General features: G+C 30.5%; 4 protein-coding genes across 4 annotated transcripts in view; 3 read left to right on the top strand and 1 right to left on the bottom strand.

The window, feature by feature from the left end:
* LOC119604319 (homeobox protein 13) overlaps positions 1–11,603 on the top strand; it is an 11,876-nt gene extending 273 nt beyond the window's left edge. The window contains exons 1-3 of the mRNA XM_037956877.1: positions 1–351; positions 8,577–9,541; positions 10,701–11,603. The exon at positions 1–351 is cut by the window's left edge and continues 273 nt beyond it. Of these exons, the coding sequence (XP_037812805.1) occupies positions 8,601–9,541; positions 10,701–11,442 (1,683 nt within the window). The 5' untranslated portion in view covers positions 1–351; positions 8,577–8,600 and the 3' untranslated portion in view covers positions 11,443–11,603. The remainder of the gene's footprint in view (positions 352–8,576; positions 9,542–10,700) is intronic.
* Positions 11,604–13,743: 2,140 nt separating this feature from the next.
* On the top strand, positions 13,744–15,214 carry LOC119604326 (nitric oxide synthase-interacting protein homolog). Its single transcript, XM_037956890.1, has 3 exons — positions 13,744–14,546; positions 14,739–14,847; positions 14,915–15,214. Exons 1-3 carry the CDS (start codon positions 13,846–13,848, stop codon positions 14,984–14,986), a joined length of 882 nt encoding a protein of 293 aa, XP_037812818.1. The 5' UTR covers positions 13,744–13,845; the 3' UTR covers positions 14,987–15,214.
* A 20-nt stretch (positions 15,215–15,234) lies between these two features.
* LOC119604327 lies at positions 15,235–16,167 on the top strand. Its single transcript, XM_037956891.1, has one exon. The coding sequence runs from the start codon at positions 15,300–15,302 to the stop codon at positions 15,864–15,866; it is 567 nt and encodes a 188-aa protein (XP_037812819.1). The 5' UTR covers positions 15,235–15,299; the 3' UTR covers positions 15,867–16,167.
* Positions 16,168–19,664: 3,497 nt separating this feature from the next.
* LOC119604320 lies at positions 19,665–20,462 on the bottom strand. The gene has a single exon (XM_037956878.1). It carries the CDS (start codon positions 20,433–20,435, stop codon positions 19,908–19,910), a length of 528 nt encoding a protein of 175 aa, XP_037812806.1. The 5' UTR covers positions 20,436–20,462; the 3' UTR covers positions 19,665–19,907.
* Positions 20,463–25,302: the final 4,840 nt, after the last annotated feature.

Raw genomic sequence — 25,302 nt, 5'->3', positions numbered from 1 at the left:
GTGAAGTTTATTAAATGATTAAAGTGAAAGCTGAAAATATTAACGAAAGTAATGTAATTTAAACTGCCATTTAAAATAAGAAAATAAAAATAAAAGAAAAATTATAAAGAAAATATTACAATATTGATATTTTAAGGCAAAACATGCAAAAACACAACAAAGTCATTGCACTAGAAATATTAATCAAGGACATTTCTAGCAAAAAATTATCAGTGTAGTGGCCCAAAAAATAAAATGACAACAATATGTTGTATATAGAATTAATAATGGCCAACATTTTGCATTAACTACAATTTTATATTGTTGCAAAAACAACATCTTAAATTAAAATTAAAAAGAGAAAACAAAACGGTAAGAAAGAAATCTTTTATTATTTTTAGTTTTTTTTTTTTCTTTAAAGCAATAGCAAAAAATACCATTGTACCAAGCAGTAACACTTAGAAATGCATATACCCTCTCGAATACCTAGAAATGTATACACACAGTATCCTTACAAGTCTAACTACTATACATTTGTATGTAAGTATATGTATGTATGTATGAATTAAAAGCAAAAAAATAATGAAAAAAATCGTATATTCATTCATTTGTACTTGCATGTGTAGTTATATACATATATGTGCTGGTATGTGTATATACTTTATTATATACTTATGAATGTATGTACTATATAGTTTAAATTTAACATACTTTTACCTTAAATACCCTATACACTAGACCAAATAGTGTTAATTAGTCCACCGTCTAGTCTATAGTGTAGTCTAAAATCTAGTCTTTAGTTTGGACTTTAGAGTAGTTTTTAGTTTAGACTATAGTCTCGTTTTTAGTTTTGACTATAGTCTAGTCTATAGTTTTGACTATAGTCTAGTCTTAAGTTTGGACTATAGTCTAGTTTTTAGTTTAGACTACAGTCTAGACTATAGTCTATAAAATACTGTAGTATAGTCGAGTCTATAGCCGAGTATATAGTCTGGTCTATAGTCGAGTATATAGTCTGGTCTATAGTCCAGTCTATAGTATAGACTATAGTCTAGTCTATAGTCTAGTCTATAGTCTAGTCTATAGTCTAGTCTATAGTCTAGTCTATAGTCTAGTCTATAGTCTAGTCTATAGTCTAGTCTATAGTCTAGTCTATAGTCTAGTCTATAGTCTAGTCTATAGTCTAGTATACAGTTTAGTCTATAGTCTAGTCTATAGTCTAGTCTAAAGTCTAGTTTGTAGTCTAGTCTATAGTCTAGTCTATAGTCTAGTCTATAGTCTAGTCTATAGTCTAGTCTATAGTCTAGTCTATAGTCTAGTCTATAGTCTAGTCTATAGTCTAGTCTATAGTCTAGTCTATAGTCTAGTCTATAGTCTAGTCTATAGTCTAGTCTATAGTCTAGTCTATAGTCTAGTCTATAGTCTAGTCTATAGTCTAGTCTATAGTCTAGTCTATAGTCTAGTCTATAGTCTAGTCTATAGTCTAGCCTAGTCTACAGTCTGGTCTGTAGTCTACTCTTTAGTCTGATCTATAGTATATAGTCTGGTCTATAGTCTAGTCTATAGTATAGACTATAGTCTAATCTATAGTCTAATCTATAGTCTAGTCTATAGTCTAGTCTATAGTCTAGTCTATAGTCTAGTCTATAGTCTAGTATATAGCCTAGTCTATAGTCTAGTCTATAGTCTAGTCTATAGTCTAGTCTATAGTCTAGTCTATAGTCTAGTCTATAGTCTAGTCTATAGTCTAGTCTATAGTCTAGTCTATAGTCTAGTCTATAGTCTAGTCTATAGTCTAGTCTATAGTCTAGTCTATAGTCTAGTCTATAGTCTAGTCTATAGTCTAGTCTATAGTCTAGTCTATAGTCTAGTCTATAGTCTAGTCTATAGTCTAGTCTATAGTCTAGTCTATAGTCTAGTATACAGTTTAGTCTATAGTCTAGTCTATAGTCTAGTCTAAAGTCTAGTTTATAGTCTAGTCTATAGTCTAGTCTATAGTCTAGTCTATAGTCTAGTCTATAGTCTAGTCTATAGTCTAGTCTATAGTCTAGTCTATAGTCTAGTCTATAGTCTAGTCTATAGTCTAGTCTATAGTCTAGTCTATAGTCTAGTCTATAGTCTAGTCTATAGTCTAGTCTATAGTCTAGTCTATAATCTAGTCTATAGTCTAGCCTATAGTCTAGTCTATAGTCTAGTCTATAGCCTAGTCTATAGTCTAGTCTATAGTCTAGTCTATAGTCTAGTCGAAAGACTAGTCTATAGACTACAGTCTAGACTATAGTCTAGTCTATAGTTTAGTCTATAGTCTAGTCTATAGTTTAGTCTATAGTCTAGTCTATAGTCTAGTCTATAGTCTAGTCTATAGTCTAGTCTATAGTCTAGTCTACAGTCTAGTCTATAGTCTAGTCGAAAGGCTAGTCTATAGACTACAGTCTAGACTATAGTCTAGTCTATAGCCCAGTCTATAGTCTGGTCTATAGTCTGGTCTATAGTCTGGTCTATAGTCTGGTCTATAGTCTGGTCTATAGTCTGGTCTATAGTCTAGTCTATAGTCTAGTCTATAGTCTAGTATATAGTCTAGTCTATAGTCTAGTCTATAGTCTAGTCTATAGTCCAGTCTATAGTCTAGTCTATAGTCCAGTCTATAGTCTAGTCTATAGTCTAGTCCATAATCTAGTATTTATGTATAGTCTTTACTAAATCAGCACTACTGACAAATACTACAAAAAATCTTTAAAACATCTTAAAATTATTGATTTCTATGTATCGTTACCTAATTATGTATCTTATCTCAAATGATAACAATTCTTGTAATAGTGTTATCATAATGTCGATATCTAACATAAATTATTGCGTTTTTTCTTTCAGTTTTACGTGAAACATCTAATACAAATTTTAAGTGTTAGTTAGATACTATAAACGCATTTTATTATTCAATTAAATTGCTTTTTATCTTTTTTAACTATATGAGTAATACGTAGTTTGAATCAGTGATGCTGAAATGACTTTTTTGCAATAATATTGAAAGTAGGAAATTCTGTGGATTTTCAATTTAGAATATACTTTTATTTAGGTTGTATACATACATATGTTGGTAATTTTAATTAGACTACACAAACTATTTGTTATTAAACATTTAACTAGTAAAAATATATATAAAAAAGTGTTGTTTTCCTTAAACGAAACTGAATAGTATTTAAGATGAGTAATAATAGTAATTTTATCTATTTTACCAAATAAATCATTGACGTGCCAATCAATTGTGTAGTTATTTCCCCCATTTAACAAATACACATCCATTTGAAATGGTATATACATACAAACATACATTAACCACTCACATATCAGAAAAACCCAGCAGTTATTAGAGCTACAAAAGCTACTACATCTAATAGCTGGATAGTAACGGTATTTAGTTTATTAATTTATTGATTACTAGAAGTCAGTCATCTCACTAGCTTTTACTTATTATTTTGAAAACTAACCAGAATATTCAAATCTCTCAAATCTGTTCTGTTAAAATGCTGTCAAAATTTATGATATGTGGGCCACCATTTAGCCTACAGGTTCTATATAGAAAAAAATGTTTACTTAGAAATATTTGTGGGTGTGTATGAATGAGTGAGTGTATTTGTTTCATGGAAAAATGTGTGATGAATGTATGACATTAGATTTTAATTTGAAAGAGAATGCACTCATTATAAGATGGCGGAGCAATTTTACATACATACATACATACATACATACATATACATACAATATATACTTACATACAATATATGGACTTGGGCTTTTAATTAGTGTATAGAAATGTAGTGCAAATTCGCACACACTTAAAAAGTATATACATTAGAACTGCCCCTGAAATTTTAATAAAAATCTAGTTAGTTTTACAACAGTCTAGTTTATAGGCTTGACTATAGTTAGTCGATAGGCTTGACTATAGCCTTGATTACAATCTTGTCTTTTAAATACATATAGTAGTTTAAATTGCAACCTCATCTTGACTGTAGTCTAGTCTATAGGTTAGTCTGTAATCTAATCTTTATTTTAGGCTGTAGTCTAGTCTATAGTTTAGTCCATAGTCTAGACTGTAGTCTAATGTATAGTCTAGCCTATAGTCTTATATATAGTGTAGTCAATAGTTTAGTCTATAGTCTAGGCTGTAGTATAGTCTATAGTCTACGCTGTAGTATAGTCTATAGTCTGGTCTATAGTCTAGTATATAGTCTAATCTATAGTCTATTCTATAGTCTAGTCTATAGTCTAGTATATAGTCTAGTCTATAGCCTAGTCTATGGTCTAGTCTATAGTCTAGTCTATAGTCTAATCTATAGTCTATTCTATAGTCTATTCTATAGTCTAGTCTATAGTCTAGTATATAGTCTAGTCTATGGTTTAGTCTATAGTCTAGTCTATAGTCTAGTCTAGTCTAGTCTATAGTCTAATCTATAGTCTAGTCTATAGTCTAGTCTATAGTCTAGTCTATAGTCTAGTCTATAGTCTAGTCTATAGTCTAGTCTATAGTCTAGTCTATAGTCTAGTCTATAGTCTAGTCTATAGTTAGTCTAGTCTATGTCTAGTCTAGTCTATAGTCTAGTCTACAGTCTAGTCTATAGTCTAGTCTATAGTCTAGTCTATAGTCTAGTCTATAGTCTAGTCTATAGTCTAGTCTATAGTCTAGTCTATAGTCTAGTCTATAGTCTAGTCTATAGTCTAGTCTATAGTCTAGTCTATAGTCTAGTCTATAGTCTAGTCTATAGTCTAGTCTATAGTCTAGTCTATAGTCTAGTCTATAGTCTAGTCTATAGTCTAGTCTATAGTCTAGTCTATAGTCTAGTCTATAGTCTAGTCTATAGTCTAGTCTATAGTCTAGTCTATAGTCTAGTCTATAGTCTAGTCTATAGTCTAGTCTATAGTCTAGTCTATAGTCTAGTCTATAGTCTAGTCTATAGTCTAGTCTATAGTCTAGTCTATAGTCTAGTCTATAGTCTAGTCTATAGTCCTAGTCTATAGTCTAGTCTATAGTCTAGTCTATAGTCTAGTCTATAGTCTAGTCTATAGTCTAGTCTATAGTCTAGTTTATAGTCTAGTCTATAGTCTAGTCTATAGTCTAGTCTATAGTCTAGTCTAGTCTAGTTTAGTCTAGTCTATAGTCTAGTCTATAGTCTAGTCTATAGTCTAGTCTATAGTCTAGTCTATAGTTAGTCTATAGTCTAGTCTATAGTCTAGTCCTATAGTCTAGTCTATAGTCTAGTCTATAGTCTAGTCTATAGTCTAGTCTATAGTCTAGTCTATAGTCTAGTCTATAGTCTAGTCTATAGTCTAGTCTATAGTCTAGTCTATAGTCTAGTCTATAGTCTAGTCTATAGTCTAGTCTATAGTCTAGTCTATAGTCTAGTCTATAGTCTAGTCTATAGTCTAGTCTATAGTCTAGTCTATAGTCTAGTCTATAGTCTAGTCTATAGTCTAGTCTATAGTCTAGTCTATAGTCTATAGTCTAGTCTATAGTCTAGTCTATAGTCTAGTCTATAGTCTAGTCTAGTCTATAGTCTAGTCTATAGTCTAGTCTATAGTCTAGTCTATAGTCTAGTCTATAGTTTAGTTATCTAGAAGGTTATCAAACCTCTTAAAGTTCAAATAAAACATAATAAACTAATAAACATGTTGCAAATGTCAAAGTGGCAGCTATAGCATCATGAAATATAAAATTAAGTGGTCGTGAATTTAATGAGTACAAATTACACATAAAATAATCTGAAAACTATTCAGACATAAAAAAAATTTGGCTTTTTAATGGCACTAACAATAAAAAAATACTACAAAATTGTATAACATGATGGTTCATCGTGTTGAGGACATTGTTCTGTTTTTCTGAGTTTATCTCCCACATTTAAAAGAGCTTTGACCTCTGAACTGTTTTAACAAAACCACCACGACATATTACATATATGTACATATAATTAATTTTTTTTAAGAAATTGTACACAGCTCAAAGGTAAACTATTTAACAAAAACACAACAACAAAGATTTTTTTGTAAAGTCATTAAGGGAATAAAAAAGATTATCACATAAACAGCAAATGGTCCTTTGGGACAGAAGTTAGGCAGACACCTGTTTAATTGATTGAAAACTAACAAATAAGATTGACAAAATGGCTACCAGTTGACATTTGAGTAAACTCTTAATTTTGTGATTTTTAATTTCTTTTAACTGTTTTGGGGAAGTGCGGCTTTTTTGCTGTTGCGTTAATTTGAACTTGTTAATTTTATAATTTTTCCTATTAACGAGTAGCCTTCTAAGGACGAGCATATTTTTGTTGTTGTGTAGAGCTTTTTAAAATTTTGTGGTTGGCTTGCCAGTGCTCATTGACCTTGTTGGGATTTAAAATAAAAATAAAAAAATAAAATATATACCTAACAACAACAACAAAATATTAACTAAACAAAAATTTCTATTTGACTTATAACGGTTTCTTGTTGTTCATCTCTCTCTATATTTTGTAGTATAAAATGGCATGTTGATTTATTTTCCTGAGTATGTCTGTTTGTGTGTGTTGTTATTTTTCGTGTGTATAGGTGCGTTAAATTTGTGTAAATTGGCTAACTCGGAGAAAAACGGCAATTAATTTCACAATAGACAAAATTATGGACTACAGAATATATTATAGACTAGACTAAGAACATCGACTACACCATAAACAGGATTATACTATAGACTAGACTATATACTAGACTATAGACTAGACTAGACTATAGACTAGACTATAGACTACACTATAGACTAGACTATAAACTAGACTATAGACTAGACTATAGACTAGACTATAGACTAGACTATAGACTAGACTATAGACTAGACTAGACTATAGACTAGACTAGACTATAGACTAGACTATAGACTAAACTATAGACTAGACTATAGACTAGACTTTAGATTAGACTTTAGATTAGACTATAGACCAAAATATAGACTGGACTATAGACCAAACTATAGACTGGACTATAGACTAGACTATAGACTAGACTATAGACTAGACTATAGACTAGACTATAGACTAGACTATAGACTAGACTATAGACTCGACTATAGACTAGACTATAGACTAGACTATAGACTAGACTATAGACTAGACTATAGACTAGACTATAGACTAGACTATAGACTAGACTATAGACTAGACTATAGACTAGACTATAGACTAGACTATAGACTAGACTATAGACTAGACTATAGACTAGACTATAGACTAGACTATAGACTAGACTATAGACTAGACTATAGACTAGACTATAGACTAGACTATAGACTAGACTATAGACTAGACTATAGACTAGACTATAGACTAGACTATAGACTAGACTATAGACTAGACTATAGACTAGACTATAGACTAGACTATAGACTAGACTATAGACTAGACTATAGACTAGACTATAGACTAGACTATAGACTAGACTATAGACTAGACTATAGACTAGACTATAGACTAGACTATAGACTAGACTAGACTAGACTATAGACTAGACTATAGACTAGACTACAGACATAAATATAGACTAGACTACAGACATAGAATATAGACTAGACTATAGACTAGACTATAGACTAGACTATAGACTAGACTATAGACTAGACTATAGACTAGACTAGACTATAGACTAGACTATAGACTAGACTATAGACTAGACTATAGACTAGACTATAGACTAGACTATAGACTAGACTATAGACTAGACTATAGACTAGACTATAGACTAGACTATAGACTAGACTATAGACTAGACTATAGACTAGACTATAGACTAGACTATAGACTAGACTATAGACTAGACTATAGACTAGACTATAGACTAGACTATAGACTAGACTATAGACTAGACTACAGACAAGAATATAGACTAGACTATAGACTAGACTATGGACTAGACTATAGATTATAATATAGACTAGATTATAGACTAGACTATAGACTAGACTATAGACTAGACTATAGACTAGACTATAGACTAGACTATAGACTAGACTATAGACTAGACTATAGACTAGACTATAGACTAGACTATAGACTAGACTATAGACTAGACTAAAGACTAAACTATAGACTAGACTATAGACTATACGACTATCCTGTAGAGTATGCTATAGACAACATACTATAGACTAAACTAGATACTGTAACTAAAAACTTAGTTATAGTCTTGATATCTTCTGTTTTATGCTCTTTACGGTAGCATTGATTTCAAATGTATTGACTTAATTTTTTCGAGTGTATTTACTGCAGTAGTATAAATATTGTTAAGTGCTTCGAAACGTATACTCTATATATGAGTTCATATAAAGTATACGTTATTAGCTTATATAGTTTTTGTGGCGACAAAAACTTCCTGTATGGATATGTGTGTGTGAAACAAAGAAAAATCTAAATTCTTTGTTCTTGTATTAAAATTTTATATTTTAAAATTTTTGTTAAAATATTTCCTGTTTTTTTTTTTTCAAATATTTTCTTTCTATGCTGTCAAGTACTTTGAACTTTTTTGTCTTTTAAAAAAGTAGTAATAAATCTTTAAAAAATATACTATATTTTCCTTTAAAGTTTTAAACGGTTGAAACCAGTAACATGCATTTTTGGATTGACAAACGTTCACCACAATGTGGTTTTGGTCGTTCACGGGTGGCTGCTTCTTTGCACACCGGCGGTTCGGGTTTAAGTTTTGGTCATCCCCCACGACGTAGTGGTGGTCATAAATCATCATCATCATCCTCGGGTGGTAATACATCATTGTCAGCCTCTAGTAATGCGGGTATACAAGTCCACCGTCAGCAGCAGCAACAACAGCAAGTGGCAGCCGCTCAGTATCATACACAACATGCTGCCACCACAAGCAATAATGCCCCATATCGTACGAGCACACAATATGCCACTGGTAGCAGCAGCAACAACACAACCAGCAATAACAATAATAATAGCAATACCGCCGCCAATCAAGCTACAAATCGTAATTTTGTTAGATCAAATGTATCAGCAAATCATCATCATTATTACAATAATAATCGCCAACAGACGGCCCACCATCATCATCAGCAGCAACAACAATCTAGCTCTTGTGTTTTACCCAATTCCAGTAATAATAATCTAACATCACCTACCGGCAATAGTTTGAATACATCCTTAAATAATGCTGCTACAACAGCAACAACAACTATTACAACGGGAGCACAACAACAACAACAACATGCACAACGTTATCGTCATCCACAATTTGGTAATATGTCGGTTAGAACTTATCAACCCACTATGCAGCAGCAGCAGCAGCAACCAACAACCACAACTACTCCGGCATTAACATCACATCCACAACAACAGTTGCAAATTCAAGTACAGCAATCGACAACCACCAATATTTCCAATGCCACCAATACTACCACCACCACTAACAACACATTAAATCATCATATAATGGCAACAACAACAGCTGCAGCAGCAGCAACCACAAATCAATTACAACAATCTTTAGATGCATCTTTAAATACATTAAACGAACATGGAATACATCAAAGGTATGTCTGGTAAATGGTATAAATATTGAAGGAAACCAATAATGAAATGTATGGGAGGGTAGATGGGAAATGTTTTACAATTCCAGTCTTAATTTTAATAGTCTACACTATATACAGTCTGGGCTATAGACTATTCTAGAGTCTGGACTATAGTCTATTCTATAGTCTGGACTATAGTCTATTCTATAGTCTGGACTATAGACTATTATATAGTCTGGACTATAGTCTATAGACAATATAGACAATTCTATAGTCTGGACTATAGACTATTCTATAGTCTGGACTATAGACTATTCTATAATCTGGATTATAGACTATTATGTAGTCTGGACTATAGACTATTCTATAATCTGGACTATAGACTATTCTATACTCTGGACTAAAGACTGGTCTTTATAGACTAGTCTAAAGCTTCTATAGTCTGGACTATAGACTATTCTATAGTCTGGACTATAGACTATTCTATAATCTGGATTATAGACTATTATGTAGTCTGGACTATAGACTATTCTATAATCTGGACTATAGACTATTCTATACTCTGGACTAAAGACTGGTCTTTATAGACTAGTCTAAAGCTTCTATAGTCTGGACTATAGACTATTATATAGTCTGGACTATAGTCTATAGACAATATAGACAATTCTATAGTCTGGACTATAGACTATTCTATAGTCTGGACTATAGACTATTCTATAATCTGGATTATAGACTATTATGTAGTCTGGACTATAGACTATTCTATAATCTGGACTATAGACTATTCTATACTCTGGACTAAAGACTGGTCTTTATAGACTAGTCTAAAGCTTCTATAGTCTGGACTATAGACTATTCTATAGTCTGGACTATAGACTATTCTATAATCTGGATTATAGACTATTATGTAGTCTGGACTATAGACTATTCTATACTCTGGACTAAAGACTGGTCTTTATAGACTAGTCTAAAGCTTCTATAGTCTGGACTATAGACTATTCTATAATCTGAATTATAGACTATTATGTAGTCTGGACTATAGACTATTCTATAATCTGGACTATAGACTATTCTATACTCTGGACTATAGACTATAGACTAGTCTAAAGCTCTAGTTCCTCAAATACGATTTGTTTTTAGTAGAAAAATTCTATTATTTTTCATCCTTTTTCTATTTTAGTCCCAATCAAACTGCCAATCTTTCCGCTGAACTCTATCATCAAACATCTCCACGAATAGTAACCTCTTTCAACAGACCCCTAACAGCTGCCACTATGACATCGGGGGGAATTTGTGATTATAGCAGTGTCTCTGCAAATCCGCGCACAACTTATACAAACTCTGCTCTACAGACTACGACCACCAATCTACAACTACATCATCATCAGCACAGCAGTAGACAACGACGTAATACACGTTCCATAGAAAGTACCGATTTACAATTTCTTCCTTTACATCTTAAATGTGGTATCTTTGCTTCCCTAGTCTTGGCCATAGCCTTTATAGTGGGCATTAAAGTCTATTTCGATAATCATGGCACAAAATTTGAAGTTGGTCTATTTTGGCTGCTCACAGCCACATTTGTATTTGCATTTTGTTTTGTTTCTATATGTAAAGTACCCAGGGTATTATTTGCCTCTACAACTTCATCACGTTCGAATTCTCGAGATCAGACTAGAGGAGATCGTTGTAGTATGGATGATGCCGTGGCACGTGGTTCTATGGTCAATTCTATAGATGATGTGGTCATAACCGGATTGCATGAATTTCAACAGGAACAAATACAAAGTATAAATATAAATGCCCAGGCTGGTCCGCCGCCATATCACATAGCTATATTGCTGCCAGAGACAAAAGCTAAAGAAGATATTAGTACACTGGAAGAATCACCACCGCCGTCCTATGACAAAATATTGATATAAGGCCCCCAAATAGTTATAAAAAGCGAACATACATTCATACGAACATTGGGCCAGCAGAAGGAGAGAGGTATTTTAAGAAATATTTTTTAAGTTTATAAATAAGGGCCAATCTTTAGGTGAAAGATTAGCGATTAAATTAAAATTAATCCTCGAAAGATGTTTTTGAGTACTCAATTAGTTAATTTTGTTTGCAAGTTTAAGCGCCCAATGGAGGTGGTTTAATCTTAAGCACAAAATGCAAAAGTGTAAACAGCTGATGCAAAAAAATTAATAAAATTTTTATAAATATAAACATTAAAATGTTCTATTTATTAATAAGTATAAATTATGGACACTTCAAAACACATTTTTTGTTTTTAATTTAAGTTTTCATTAATTTTCATATTAAATTTACAATTGTCTTCTTCTTTTTTATAAAATATACATTGTTTTGATAACAAACAGTGACATTTTCTGTTGTTTTGTATGGCAACACTGCGAAGTTTAATCTTGTACTCAAAAACATCAAAGGGGATTAACATAAGATTAAATTTATTTTTTGATTAACTAATCTGATTATTAATTGGCATTTGATTACCATCTCAAAAACCCGCTCTAAATGAATGGTAAGGAAATATTAAAAAAATAATTAAGTTAAATTATAAGTATTAAAAAATCTATCTAAAATTATTATATTTTCTATTTAAAAGATAAAAAAACTTTGCGTTTAGTAAACAAAATTGTAAACATGTTCTAAAACTATAGACTAATCTATAGTGTAGACTATATGCTTATTCATAGTGTAAACTATAGAAGTATCCATAGTGTAGACTATAGAATAATCCATATAGAGTAATCTATAGTCCAGACTATAGACTTATCTATAGTAAAGACTATACTCTAATCTGTAGTTCAGACTAATTTTTAGTCCAGGGCCCAAATTACGGCATACGATATCGATCGAAATCTCCATTTAGATTCTATTGAGATTTCGATCGATATCGTATGCCATAATTTGGGCCCAGACTATAGACTAATATGTAGTGCAGACTGTAGACTCGTCTTTAGTCCTGACAATATATTAATTTGTAGTCCAGACTATTGACCAATCTTTAGCCAAAGCGAGAGGCCAAGTATTTAGTCAAGACTATAGTTTGAATTTTCTCAAAAACTTTTTGGGTAAATCTATAAACATTTTCCCCAATTTTTCCAAAACTCTTGAAATCTATCGAATACTTTTAAAGTGTAACAAAATTTCAAATTTCTTCCATTAGTAGATAAGAAACATTTACTAAGCAACAACTTAACTAGAACTTTAAAATATTTGAAAATTTTAATTTTCAAAAAAGTGTTAATATTGGGTAATTTATTTGTTTATATTACACTAAACTTAACATTTGTCTATCACTGTATTTTTAATTTTTTTTTTTATTAAATACTTTAAGAAAAGAAACCTAATTTTAAACACAATCTAAGATTGTCAAGCTCAAATTAATTATAATAAATAGTTTTTAATAAAATAAATAAAATAAGTTTGTAAAAATATAAAAAAAAAACAAATTTATCATTAATTATAAAAATATCTATATGTATTTTAAACAAAATATAAACCAAATAATGCACATAAACAATTTTTCTTAACTTTTTAGTAAGCATATCTCTATATAATGCTCTATTTTTCTAAAACATACCTAAACTTAGACATTTTTTACAACTCGCTTCTTTTTTATAGAAATATTCGTAAAAGTATATTAAAGAAAATAATAACGAAATTTGCCAAATTAAATGAAATTAATGATCTAATCTACACTCTATAAAAAACAAATACAATCTCTTCGGTTTAGTTTAAAAAACTATCATTTATGTTCTGTGATAAATCATGTGAACAAAATAACATTTTTTTAATTATTCTGTTTCTATTAAAGTTAGTTAAGAAAACACTTATTATTATTATGAAAAATAAATGGTAAATAAATGGTATAGGAAAATGGTATTGGAAAATTTGAAAAGAGAAATTTAAAAAAATATATTTAATGTTAATATATAGGGAATGGAATATACATTATATTAAAAATACAAATATCATTAAAAATATATATTAAAATAAACATATATAAATGTTTAAAATAAAAGAAATTGTTTTATTTTTGTGTTTGAAATGAATTCAAAAGCAATACTTTACGATATAAAGTTTGCTCTTTAAAATATAACGGCGTTTTTACTAGTGTTAAAAATAAAAACTTGGCAACACATTATAACCAAGAGTTGCCATTTTTTGTTTTAAAACTTGGCAGCACTTTTCACATAAACAAAACACAGCTGTCAAGCAAATGTAAACATTTACAAAAGGTTATAGAAAAACAAGCTTTTTATCGATTATATTTAAAGAAAATTATAAAAAATATCATAAAAAAATAAACGAAAATGACTAGACATGCTAGAAATTGTACTGCCGGAGCTGTTTACACCTATAATGAAAAGAAAAAAGATGCTGCTGAGTCCGGCTATGGCACCAATGCCCAACGTTTGGGTAAAGATTCAGTAAAATCTTTCGATTGTTGTTCTCTTACCCTACAACCCTGCCGCAATCCAGTGGTAACCAAAGATGGTTATCTCTTTGACAAGGAGGCCATACTCCAATATATCATAACCAAGAAAAATGAATACAGCCGCAAACTAAAGGAATATGAACGTTTAAAGAAAATGGAAGAGAATGATGTGACCCAGGAACTCAATCGCAAGCAACAGGAGTGTGTGGAACAGTTTGTTAAATCCGGCAAACCAGTTAATGGTACAGTAGAAAAGCCCTCCACATCACGTGAAGCCAAAGAAGAAAGTTCCATTTCGAATATGGCTAATGGTCATGAAAAGAAGTTGCCCAGTTTTTGGTTACCTTCAGAGTGCCCCAATGCGGGTTTGGCAAAAGCTAAAAAGCCCGATCCTACCATATATTGCCCTGTTTCACAAAAGGTTTTAAAGGCTAAAGATTTAATTGATGTTAAATTTACTTTGGTCAAGGATGGTGACACCAAGAAATCGCTAATAGCCAAGGAGGCCAGATATATGTGCCCAGTAACGCATGATATATTGAGTAATGCTGTGCCCTGTGCTGTTTTAAGGCCAACGTAAGTTAATTACTTTAAAATATAAAAATTCAAACATGTAATTACATAAATAGGAATTTCGAAACTTGAACAAACCACAGCGAATGCAAGAAAAGTTCTTATTCGCATGGAATAAGAAATATTATTGTAGCCGAAACTGCTTCGTTAGGCTGAACATTTTAGATTTTTATTAAACATTTTATATCTTTTAAGCGGTGATGTTGTTACCATGGAATGTGTGGAAAAATTAATCAAAAAGGACATGATACATCCTTTAACCAGTCAGAAGTTAAAGGAAAAGGATATAATACCTCTACAAAGGGTAAATAAACAGATTAACTTATGTATTATAATTCGCATATATTAAAAATTTCTTTTTCACTTAACAGGGTGGCACGGGTTACGCTTTGACCAATGAAAATTTGGAGGGCAAGGAGAAAAGACCCATGTTGCAGGCTTAAATTAAGGAGTTTTATATAAAATAAATATTGATTAAAACATAATGTTGACCCATTTGTTGTTAAAGATAACAAACTATGGTAACCTTTATAGTTTATTGACTCTCAGTAAAACAGATAAAAATCTGTGTTCTATTAAAGATAACATTTCTCTATGACCTTGTTAAACGTAAAATTTTTAGCAATACTTTTTCTCTTATAAAAGACAAACAATTTAAAATGTTCAACATAGTTTTATTAACAAACTAAAGGTTAAAACATACAGAAAAGTTTGCTTTTTAAAATAAACTTTAATTAAAAAAAAAAAAGAAGAAAAATGTTTAAAGTTTCATTTGTTATTATTGGCCTAATAGTAAACCTAACCTTTGCCAAATATTTTGAAGAATGTCTAGAAGTTGCTGAGGATACCCTTATACCAGTAGCCAATGATTGTCGTGCTTATATCTACTGCAGTGATGAAGAGCAATCTTTCAAAGATACTTGTCCTGAGGAAACTTATTTTGCTGCCGAAACAGGAGAATGTCTAATGGATTATGATAATATATGCCCTAAAGCAACACATACAAAAGAGGAGGTTACCACCACAATACCTATAGAAACAACTCCAGCAACAATTACCACCTTTCCAACTACCTTAACAACCATTTATGAACATATTGTTGATAGACCCTCAAGACCTAAATGTGCTCGCCACACGAATTCCTATTATCCCCACTTTGAACGCTGTGAATACTATTACAAATGTGTAGCTGGTTATTTAACCATTTTAAGGTGTAATTTCTATCAAGCCTGGGATTATCAAAAAGAAATGTGTGTTCCTTATAATATAGTCCAGTGTTATGGTACAGCGAAGCTGAGCAATTTTAAACCGAAACTGCTGTAGATATTTAGGCTAAAACTACAAACTTTAAAATTAAGTAAATTATTTTTAATGAAGACAATTTAATTTAATAAGATTTAAAAACTAAGAATATTTAAGTAAAAAAATTTTGTAACTTTTTGGCTGTAGTGCCTCTAGTTTGCCTAGAACAAGGTCTTTTATGAAAGTGATCACAGACTATTAATTCTAATTATTTACAGAATAATATCCTAAGATCATATTTTAAAAATTTACAAATGTTTCTTAATAATCTCTAGAATCTTTTCTTGTCAACAAGATCATCATCTGCATACCCTTTTCATAAAACGACAAAACAATAAAACATTTTTTGTTTAATTATATTTCTTTCTTTAAAAACATTTCATCAAATTAAAACATTTTGTGCACGTTATTGTGGTGAGCATGAGTATAAAATTTATAAACCACGCCAATTGTGTTAAAAAGACGACCACAAATGAGTCTAGTAAATAAATGTTTTTTTAAATTTTCTACAAAACAAATCTACTTAAATTCCACAATTATAATATTTGGGGTATGGGAAATGATCATTAAATCATAAAATTTTGTTTAAAATTTTTCTTATTTAATTATAATAATTTTTTAATATAATTTTTCTTAAATGTTAACAAAAATATTTAATAAAATTAAGCAGCATTAGTCTGGTCTAGCGAAGAAAACAAAAACCTGCAAAGTAGCAATTTATTTAAGGCATCCTACAGTAGGCAAAGGTAGCTACATACAAGGGTTTGATATAATAAAAAATAAAAGCTGTTGGAAAAAACTGTTCCCACTTGAACAGCTTGTAGAATTTTTCAATTCAATTTTAAAAATAAACTGTTCCCAGTTACAATTTGAAAAAAGTTAATAATTATTGGGAATTTTCTGTTGGATTGCAACAATTTCTATTAAAAATCTACTCATTCCTCAATAATTTTAAACTGTTCCCATTAAAAACTAAACTGTTCCCAGTAGAAAACTTGCACAAAAGCGTATAATTACGGGGAAGTTATTATGTATAGCATTGTCCATTAAAAAGCTGTTAATATTTTTAAGAATTTTAAACTGTTTCCATTTAAAAACAAACTGTTCCCAGTTGAAAATTTGCCCAAAAGTATACAATAACGGGGAAATTTTTATTGGATTGCAATGTTTATTAAAAATCTATCAATTCTAAAATAATTTAAAACTGTTCCCACTTGAAAATAAACTGTTGCCAGTTGAAAAATTGCCCAAATGTGCACAAAAATGGGGAAATTTTTCATCGATTGTAATGCCCAAGAAATAGGTGTTGATTTTTTAAAGATTTTTAAACTATTCCCATTAAAATATAAACTGTTCCCAGTTGAAAATTAGCTTTAAAGCACATAATTACTAGGAAATTTTTGTTGCATTTTAAAACTTATTAAATTTGTGTTGATTTTTCAAAAATCTGAAACTGTTCCCACTTCAAAACAAACTGTTCCCAGTTGAAAACTTGTTTAAAAACGGCATAATTACTAGAAATTTTTTGCTAAAAAATACAATTCCTATTAAAAATGTGTTGATTTTCCAAGAATTCTAAACTGTTCCCACTTCAAAATAAACTGTTCCCAGCTGAAAAATTGCTTAAAAGTGCATAATTCCCGGAGAATTTTTATTGGAATGCAATGCCTACTAAATATGTGCTGATTTTTCTAAAATTCTAAACTGTTCCCACTTCAAAGTAAACTGTTCCCAGTTGAAAATTGGGTTAAAAAGGCATAATTCAAGGAGAATTTCTATAGGCATGCAATGCCTATTAAATATGGGAAGATTTTCCAACAATTTTAAACTGTTCCCATTAAAAATTAAACTGTTCCCAGTTGAAAATTGGCTTAAAAACGCATAATTACTAGGAAATTTTCGTTGCATTGTAATGCCTATTAAATATGTGTTGATTTTCCTAGAATTCTAAACTGTTCCCACTTCAAAATAAACTGTTCCCAGTTGAAAATTTGCTTAAAAAGGCATAATTACTAGGAAATATTTATTGCATTGTAATGCTTATTAAATATGTGACGATTTTCCTAGAATTTTAAACTGTTCCCACTTAAAATTAAACTGTTCCCAGTTGAAAATTTGTTCAAAAGCGCATAATTTCCGGAGAATTTTTGTTGCATTGCAATGTATATTAAAAATTTATTCAATCTTCAACAATTTAAAACTGTTCCCACTATAAAATTAACTGTTCCCAGTTAAAAATTTTGCTTAAAAGTGCAGCTTATAATTTTTCGAAGTTTTAAAACTGTTCCCATTAACAAAATAAATAGTTTCCATTTGAAATTTTGATAAATAATGCGTAAAAAGTATATTTTTTGTCTAAAATATTACAAGTAATTAATAAGTTAACAAATCTAGTAATTTTAATGCTTAAAGAAACTGTTCCCATTCGAAAATAAACTCTTCCCACTGGAAATTTTACACAAGAAACCAATAAATTGGAAAAATCTTAATAAAAAGGAATTGTCATTAAAAATAGACAGGAGTTTCAAAACTGTTCCCACTATGATTTTTTGAAATAAAACTAATTTTTAACAATTAAGACTAAAAATAAACCTTACAATGTGGTCTATAAAACTAAAACTATCACCTCTTTTTAAAGACAACAGAAGGGTAGTCTCAGGCACACACACTCTTATTTAAAATGATGATTTGTTTAAATAAATTTTACAACTTGGAGGATGGTGGATTTTTGATATGGAGGGAGGTGGTTTATGTGTACTTTTTGTTTGGCTCTGATTTGGTTATTCATACTTTCTGGGTCTTATAAATGCGTTTGTTGTTTGGTATTTCAGCATTTTGCCTTAAAGTATTGTCACTTATTTATTTAAATTTCTTGTAAATGTAAATTTTCTTATATGTTTTTCATGTTTTTTTTCGCAAATTTTGTAATCGTATGTAAAAAATTTTTAATTGAATGTTGTTGTTGCTGGTATGGCTGGTTTTTGTCTTTTCTTACAGCTACAGGCTGAAATTTATTTATTGTATTTATACCCTACACCACTTTAGTGGGGAGGGTATATTGGATTTGTGCTGATGTTTGTAACATACAAAAATATTCGTATACCAATCGGCTTAGAATCGTTTTCTGAGTCGATTAAGCTATGTCCGTCCGTCCGTCCGTCTGGCTGGCTGGCTGGCAGGCTGTCCATGTAAACCTTGTGCGCAAGGTACAGGTCGCAATTTTCAAGATAATTGGATGAAATTTGGCACGCACGTTTTGCCAAATTGAAAATGGTTAAAATCGGTCCATTATTTCACCTAGCCCCCATACAACAGAACCCCCCGAAAAGGGCTTCTGAGCTCATAATTATGTTAAATATACAGATATATCGATAAAATACGGCACAACTAAGTTTTATAGAAGTCTTGATGACCCTGCCAAATTTCATAAAGATCGGGCCACATTCGACCCTAGCTCCCATACAAAGTCCCCTTCAGAAAGTTACTTGAATGTCCCAAATTAACTTATAAACACAAATATCGCGATGAAATTCAGCACAATAAAATATTATGTCAATATAAATATATTCACAAAATTTTATCGGGCTTGGTCCATATTTGCCCCTAGCCCCCATATAAAGCCTCTTTCAGAAAATTAGTTTTTCATCCATAAATTGCTTAAATGTATCGGAACAAGGGAATATTGAAGATAAATGCTTTATTATGAAAAATAAATCACATTTAATATTCATAACTGGTGTAGGGTATCATATGGTCGGCCACGCCCCGACTATAATTTCTTACTTGTTTTTTTTTTTTGGGGGTCTGTGGAAATTAATACAATTTATTGTTGTCATTTGTTTTTGTAGCATTTTAGCTTTTAACATTTGTAGGCTTTTTTTTTTCGCTCTCTAGTATTTCGTATAGAATTTTAGGTTGTAGTTTATATTTGAAGGTATTTCTTGTCATTAGTCATAACTTGCACATGTTCTGGTCAAGCCAATAAAATGCTTAAGATAAAAAGCAATAGAACAATAATTAATTATACATAATTTTACATAAAATAAACTTTTAACTTAATAACTACTGGCCATAAACGTAACATATAACTTCAGCTTGTAACACACAACGACGCTTAACCCAGTCAAAAGCAAAACCAAGGCGGCAACGTTTAAGTGTTAAAACTGCATTATTACACTCATAATAGTAGAAACAATTGAAAGGATATGGAATATTATAAGTTTGCGAAGGATAACAAAACGGTCGTATAATATTTACAGCTTCTGTATAATTCTCTTTAACTTTTTCCTCTTCGGTGTAGGAAATCGTGCTGGTAGTAGTTGTGGTAAACTTCTCACGACATGTTATAGGATTTCTATCACACGACAACATATCCTCATTGAAATATTGTCCCATCGGACATTCACCCAAAGTTGAACGTAAACCATTGCATATAATATATTGACTACAATTGGCAGGATTTGCTATGATAGTTCCCTTTTTCACATAATTACAGTTTTTGTGTGAAACATAATGTTTTCCTTGTGATATCTTAAGCATGTGGAATGCAACTAAGACAGTTAGAGTTATAGTTAGAATTTTGTAACTCATTTCCAGAATTTACTTTTAATATTAACTTTCAAATATTTGCCAAGAACTGTATAAATTATGTTTTGTTTGCTATTTATATAAACGTTGGCAAAAATCTGTAAATTAAGTTTTTTTCCCTTCTCGATAGCGCTTTAAATGAGATCATGTTACACGTTTTAATTAGACATTTGTTAACAAGTTAATAACAAGTATATGGCAATTCATATCATATCTTTGCAAATATTCTTCTACGACTTTGTTATTAAGAGATCTATTGTTTACCGTCTAGCAAAAAAAACATGAAACTGTTAATGTTTTCTGAGTTAAAGGAAAGCGCAATTTTTTTGTTTCAAATTTAATATTTAAAAAAATTTTAAGTTTTTACGGATTAATTTCTATCTGATACTAAACAATTTTTCTTTAATGAAAGTTGTTGCAATTCAGGGATCATTCTGTAAAAGTTGCTCGCTTTAAATAAACTTTTTCTTGGGGAATATAATCTTTAATTGAAGAAAAATTGCTATCTTATGGACAACTTTTTCTAAAGACAACTTTTCCTTAGGAGAAGTTGCTCTCTTCAAGAGAAGTTTTCCTTGAGATGTTGCTCTCTTCAGGACAACTTTTCCTTAGAGAAAGTTGTTTTAATCTCTACAACTTTTCCTTAAGCAAAGAAGGTCTAATCTCGACAAATTTTCCTTAAACAAAGTTGCTCTAATTTAGATATTTTTTCCTTAAGGAAATTTGCTCTAACCTCGACAAATTTTTCTTAAGGAAAGTTGCTCCATTCTAGAAAAGTTTTCCTTAAGGAAAGTGGATCTATTCTAGATAACATTTCCTTAAGAAAAATTGCACTATTTTAGGCAACTTTTCCTTAAGAAAAGATGCTCTGTTCTAGGCAAAAAACTTTTCCTTAAGAAAATTGTGTTTAATAAAAGTTGCTCTATTCTAAACAACTTTTCCTTAGGAGAAGTTGCTCTATTCTAGACAACTTTTCCTTAAAGAATGTTGCTCTATTTCAGACAACTTTTCCTTAAAAAAGTTGTTCTATTCCAGACAACTTTTCCTTAAGGAAAGTTGCTCTATTCTAGACAACTCTTTCTTAAGGAAAGTTATTCTATTCTAGACAACTTTTTCTTAAGAAAAGTTGCTCTGTTCTAGGCAACCTTTCCTTGAGAAAAGTTGCTCTATTTTAGACAACTCTTTCGTAAGGAAAGTTACTCTATTTTAGACTTCTTTTCTTAATGGAATGTTGCTCTATTCTAGACAACTTTTCCTTAGGGAAAGTTGCTCTATTCTAGACAACCTTTCCTTAGGAAAAGTTGCTTCATTCCAGACAACCTTTCCTTAATGAAAGTTGGTCTATTCTAGACAATTTTGCCCTAAGAAAAGTTGACCTTTTACAGACAACTTTTCCTTAAGGAAAGTATCTCTCTTCAATACAACTTTTCCTTAAAGAAAGTTGCTCTCTTCATGAAGAAAGCTACTTTCTTCATGGAAAAGTTGTATTGAGGAGTGCAGCTTCCTAAAGGAAAAAGAAAAAATCCTAGAATGGAGTAACATTCCTTAAGGAAAATTTATCTTGAAAAGTGCAACTTTCCTTAATGAAAAGTTGTCTTGAAGGGAGCAACTTTCCTTAATGAAAAGTTGTCTTAAAGAGGGCAACTATCCTTAAGGAAATGTTGTCTTGAAGGGAGCAACTTTCCTTAGGGAAAAGTTGTCTTGAAGGGAGCAACTTTCCTTAGGGAAAAGTGTCTTGAAGGGAGCAACTTTCCTCAAGGAAAATTTGTCTTGAAGAGAGCAACTTTCCTCAAGGAAAAGTTTGTCTTAAAGAGGGCAACTATCCTTAAGGAAAAGTTGTCTTGAAGGGAGCAACTTTCCTTAGGGAAAAGTTGTCTTGAAGGGAGCAACTTTCCTTAGGGAAAAGTTGTCTTGAGGAGAGCAGCTTTCCTCAAGGAAAAGTTTGTCTAGAATAGAGCAACTTTCCTCAAGGAAAATTTGTCTTGAAGAGAGCAACTTTCCTCAAGGAAAAGTTGTATTGAAGGGAGCAACATTCCTCAAGGAAAAGTTGAGAAATTTCTATAGAATGGTTTTTTCTTTCGAATACATTCTGAAGTTTATTTATTGTTGGATTTTTTACATTGAACTGAATTTCAGTTGGCAGATTAATTTGATTTAAGAATTTTATTATAATTTTGGTTTTGAAAAAAAAACAATCATTTTAGAAGTTATTTCTTGTAATTAGTCATAACATGCCCATGTTATGGTCAGACTAACAAAATAATTAAGATAAATCAATAAGATAGAGCAATAAAAATACCAATACTAAATAATATTACATTAATAAAAATTTTAACTTAATATTACTAGGGTCCATTAATATAGCATATTACTTCAGTTTTTGGCAAACAACGCAACTTAGTCCAGTCAAAAGCGAAACCCAGGGGACAACGTTTAAGTGCTAAAACTCCATTATTACACTCATAATAGTTGAAACAGTTAAAAGGATAAGGTATAGTATAATTCTGCGAAGGTAAACAAAACGGACGTAAGGCTTCTGTAAGATTTCCATTTCTTTCTGCCAGTTCACTTGAGATCTTGGGCACGTTAAAAGCAACTAAGATTATTAAGGCAAAGTTAAAATTTTGATATGCATATCTGAATTTTGTAATTGTTTTCTTTTTAAATATTTATCAAGAACTAAATAAATTAAGAGTTTGTTTTCATATTTATATAGCCGTTTAAAAAAAAATCTGCAAATTAAGTTCCTTTTGCCTCAGCTTTTGTTCTTGAACATCTTCCCCCAGGTAACAAATTTTAAATTGATATTTGTTAACAAGTATTTTATCAATATTTATTAATGTTTTCAAATATTCTTCTACGACTTTGTTAAATATCTATTAGAAGTGTTTATTAATTAAAAATTATTTTTTTCTAGAAAATTTAATCATTTTTTTTTTCAAAGTAATTAAAGCTGTTTTCTTAATCATAAGTGCAGGTCCATACTTTACCTTAATAAATATAGTTCTCTTTTGATTAAGAAGAATTGGAATCTTTTTTTAACGAAAGTTGCTCTTTTCTAGACAAATTTTTCTTAAAAAATGTTACTCTCTTCTAAGAAATTTTTCTTAAGAAAATTAGCTTTATTTAACTTATCAGCCAGAAATGTTGCTCTCTTCCAGACAACTTTTCTTAAGGAAAGTTACTCCCTTTTCATTGAGAAAGTTGTTACTCCCTTCCATGAAACTTTTTCTTAAGAAAAATTGCTCTATTTAAGTTTTTAGTCGGGAAGGTTGCTTTCATGAAGACAACTTTTACTTAAGGACAAAACTTAACTTTTACTCTAGAGAAAATTACTTTATCTACAGAAAATTTTATAGAAAATTCTCTTGTCTAGACAAATTCTATAGAAAATTCTCTTATCTGGACAAAGTCTATAGAAAATGCTCTTGCCTAGACAAATTTCTACAGATAAATTGTATTGACAACGTTTCTTAAGCAGTTAAGTACAGTTTATATATTCTAGACAACTTTTTTCTAAGGAAAGTTGCTCTCTTCTAGTGTTCTATAAATCGACTTTCGAATAATCGAACAATCGACTTTTTGTCGAAAAGTCGAAGTCGACTATTTTGTTCCAAAAAAGTCGATAACTCGACTATCGTCTGTGAAAAAAGTCGACTTTGTTAATAAAGTCGAAAAGTCTGAAAGTCGGAAAGTCGAAAAAAGTCGATAAGTCGAAAAAAAAGTCGAATAAAGTCGAAAAAAGTAGAAGAAAGTCGAAAAAAGTCGAAAAGTCGGAAAAAGTCGAAAACTCGAATATTGTAGAAAAAGTCAAAAATAGTCCGAAATTTTAAAAAAGTGGAAAAAAGTCAAAAACTCTAAAATAGTCGGAAAAAACTCGAAAAAATAAAAAAATAGTCGAAAAAATTCGAAAGAAGTCGGAAATAGTCAAAAAGTCGAAAAAAATCGAAAAGTCGGAAAAAGTCGAAAAAAGTCGGAAAAAGTCGAAAAAGTCAAAAAGTCGGAAAAAGTCGACTATTTATAAAATACTTATAGTCGAAAAGTCTAGAAGTCGACTTTTAATTAAATGAAAAAAGTCGAAAAATCGACTTTTCATAAATGCAAAAAGTCGAAAAGTCGACTTTTAACTAAATGAAAAAAGTCGACTTTTCGTTTCAACTATAGAACCCTATTCTCTTCTAAACAACTTTTCCTTAAAGAAAATTGCTGTCTAAACTAAACAACTTTTGTCTCGTCTAGAAAAATTTTGTTTAAAAGACACTTTTCTATATTAAAAAGAAAAGTTTTTCTTAACTTTTCTTTAGAAAAACTTTTTTAGAAGAAAAAGTTGTCAAGTTCTGCTAGAAGGGAGTAAATTTCTTAAAGAAAAGTTGTCTATAATAGAGCAACTCTCATTAAGAAAAGGTTGTCTAGAATAAAGCAATGTTCCTTAGGGAAAAGTTGTCTAGTTGGGGATAACATTCCTTAAGGAAAAGTTGTAAATCTCGTTAAGAAACAGTTGTCTGGAATAGAGAAAGTTGCCAATTATTCTTAATGAACAGTGAGCAATATTTATTAAGTAACAGGCATCTTAATGAAAACAATTCAGAATGCAATTGCACATATCTAATGATTAGGAAAACATTTACAGTTTTTATTTTTGGTAAAAAAAAAAAATATAATTAAATTTTCTAGAATTTATTTAATAAAGTCGTAAAAGAATATTTGAAAACATTGATAAAAATATTGATAAAATACTTGTTGACAAAAATCAATTTAAAATTTGTAACATGATTTCAGAAAACCTCAATTAGCAGATTTTTCTTTAACGGCTATATAATATGAAAACAACTCCCGATTTATTTAGTTCTTGATAAATATTTAAAAAGAA

Source organism: Lucilia sericata, unplaced genomic scaffold, assembly GCF_015586225.1.
Source record: "Lucilia sericata isolate MDLA Ls3-8-SP2 unplaced genomic scaffold, ASM1558622v1 Contig000382F_arrow, whole genome shotgun sequence".
Classification (NCBI taxonomy): Eukaryota; Metazoa; Arthropoda; class Insecta; order Diptera; family Calliphoridae; genus Lucilia; species Lucilia sericata.
Note: the sequence above shows the minus strand (reverse complement) of the source record. Positions and strands in the feature narration are given on the sequence as shown.

Coding starts and splice junctions, on each gene's coding strand:
- LOC119604326 (XM_037956890.1), top strand. CDS start 13,846: ATGACTAGACATGCTAGAAATTGTACTGCCGGAGCTGTTTACACCTAT. Junction 14,547..14,738: donor TGTGCTGTTTTAAGGCCAAC/GTAAGTTAATTA, acceptor ATATCTTTTAAG/CGGTGATGTTGTTACCATGG. Junction 14,848..14,914: donor ATATAATACCTCTACAAAGG/GTAAATAAACAG, acceptor TTCACTTAACAG/GGTGGCACGGGTTACGCTTT.
- LOC119604327 (XM_037956891.1), top strand. CDS start 15,300: ATGTTTAAAGTTTCATTTGTTATTATTGGCCTAATAGTAAACCTAACC.
- LOC119604320 (XM_037956878.1), bottom strand. CDS start 20,435: ATGAGTTACAAAATTCTAACTATAACTCTAACTGTCTTAGTTGCATTC.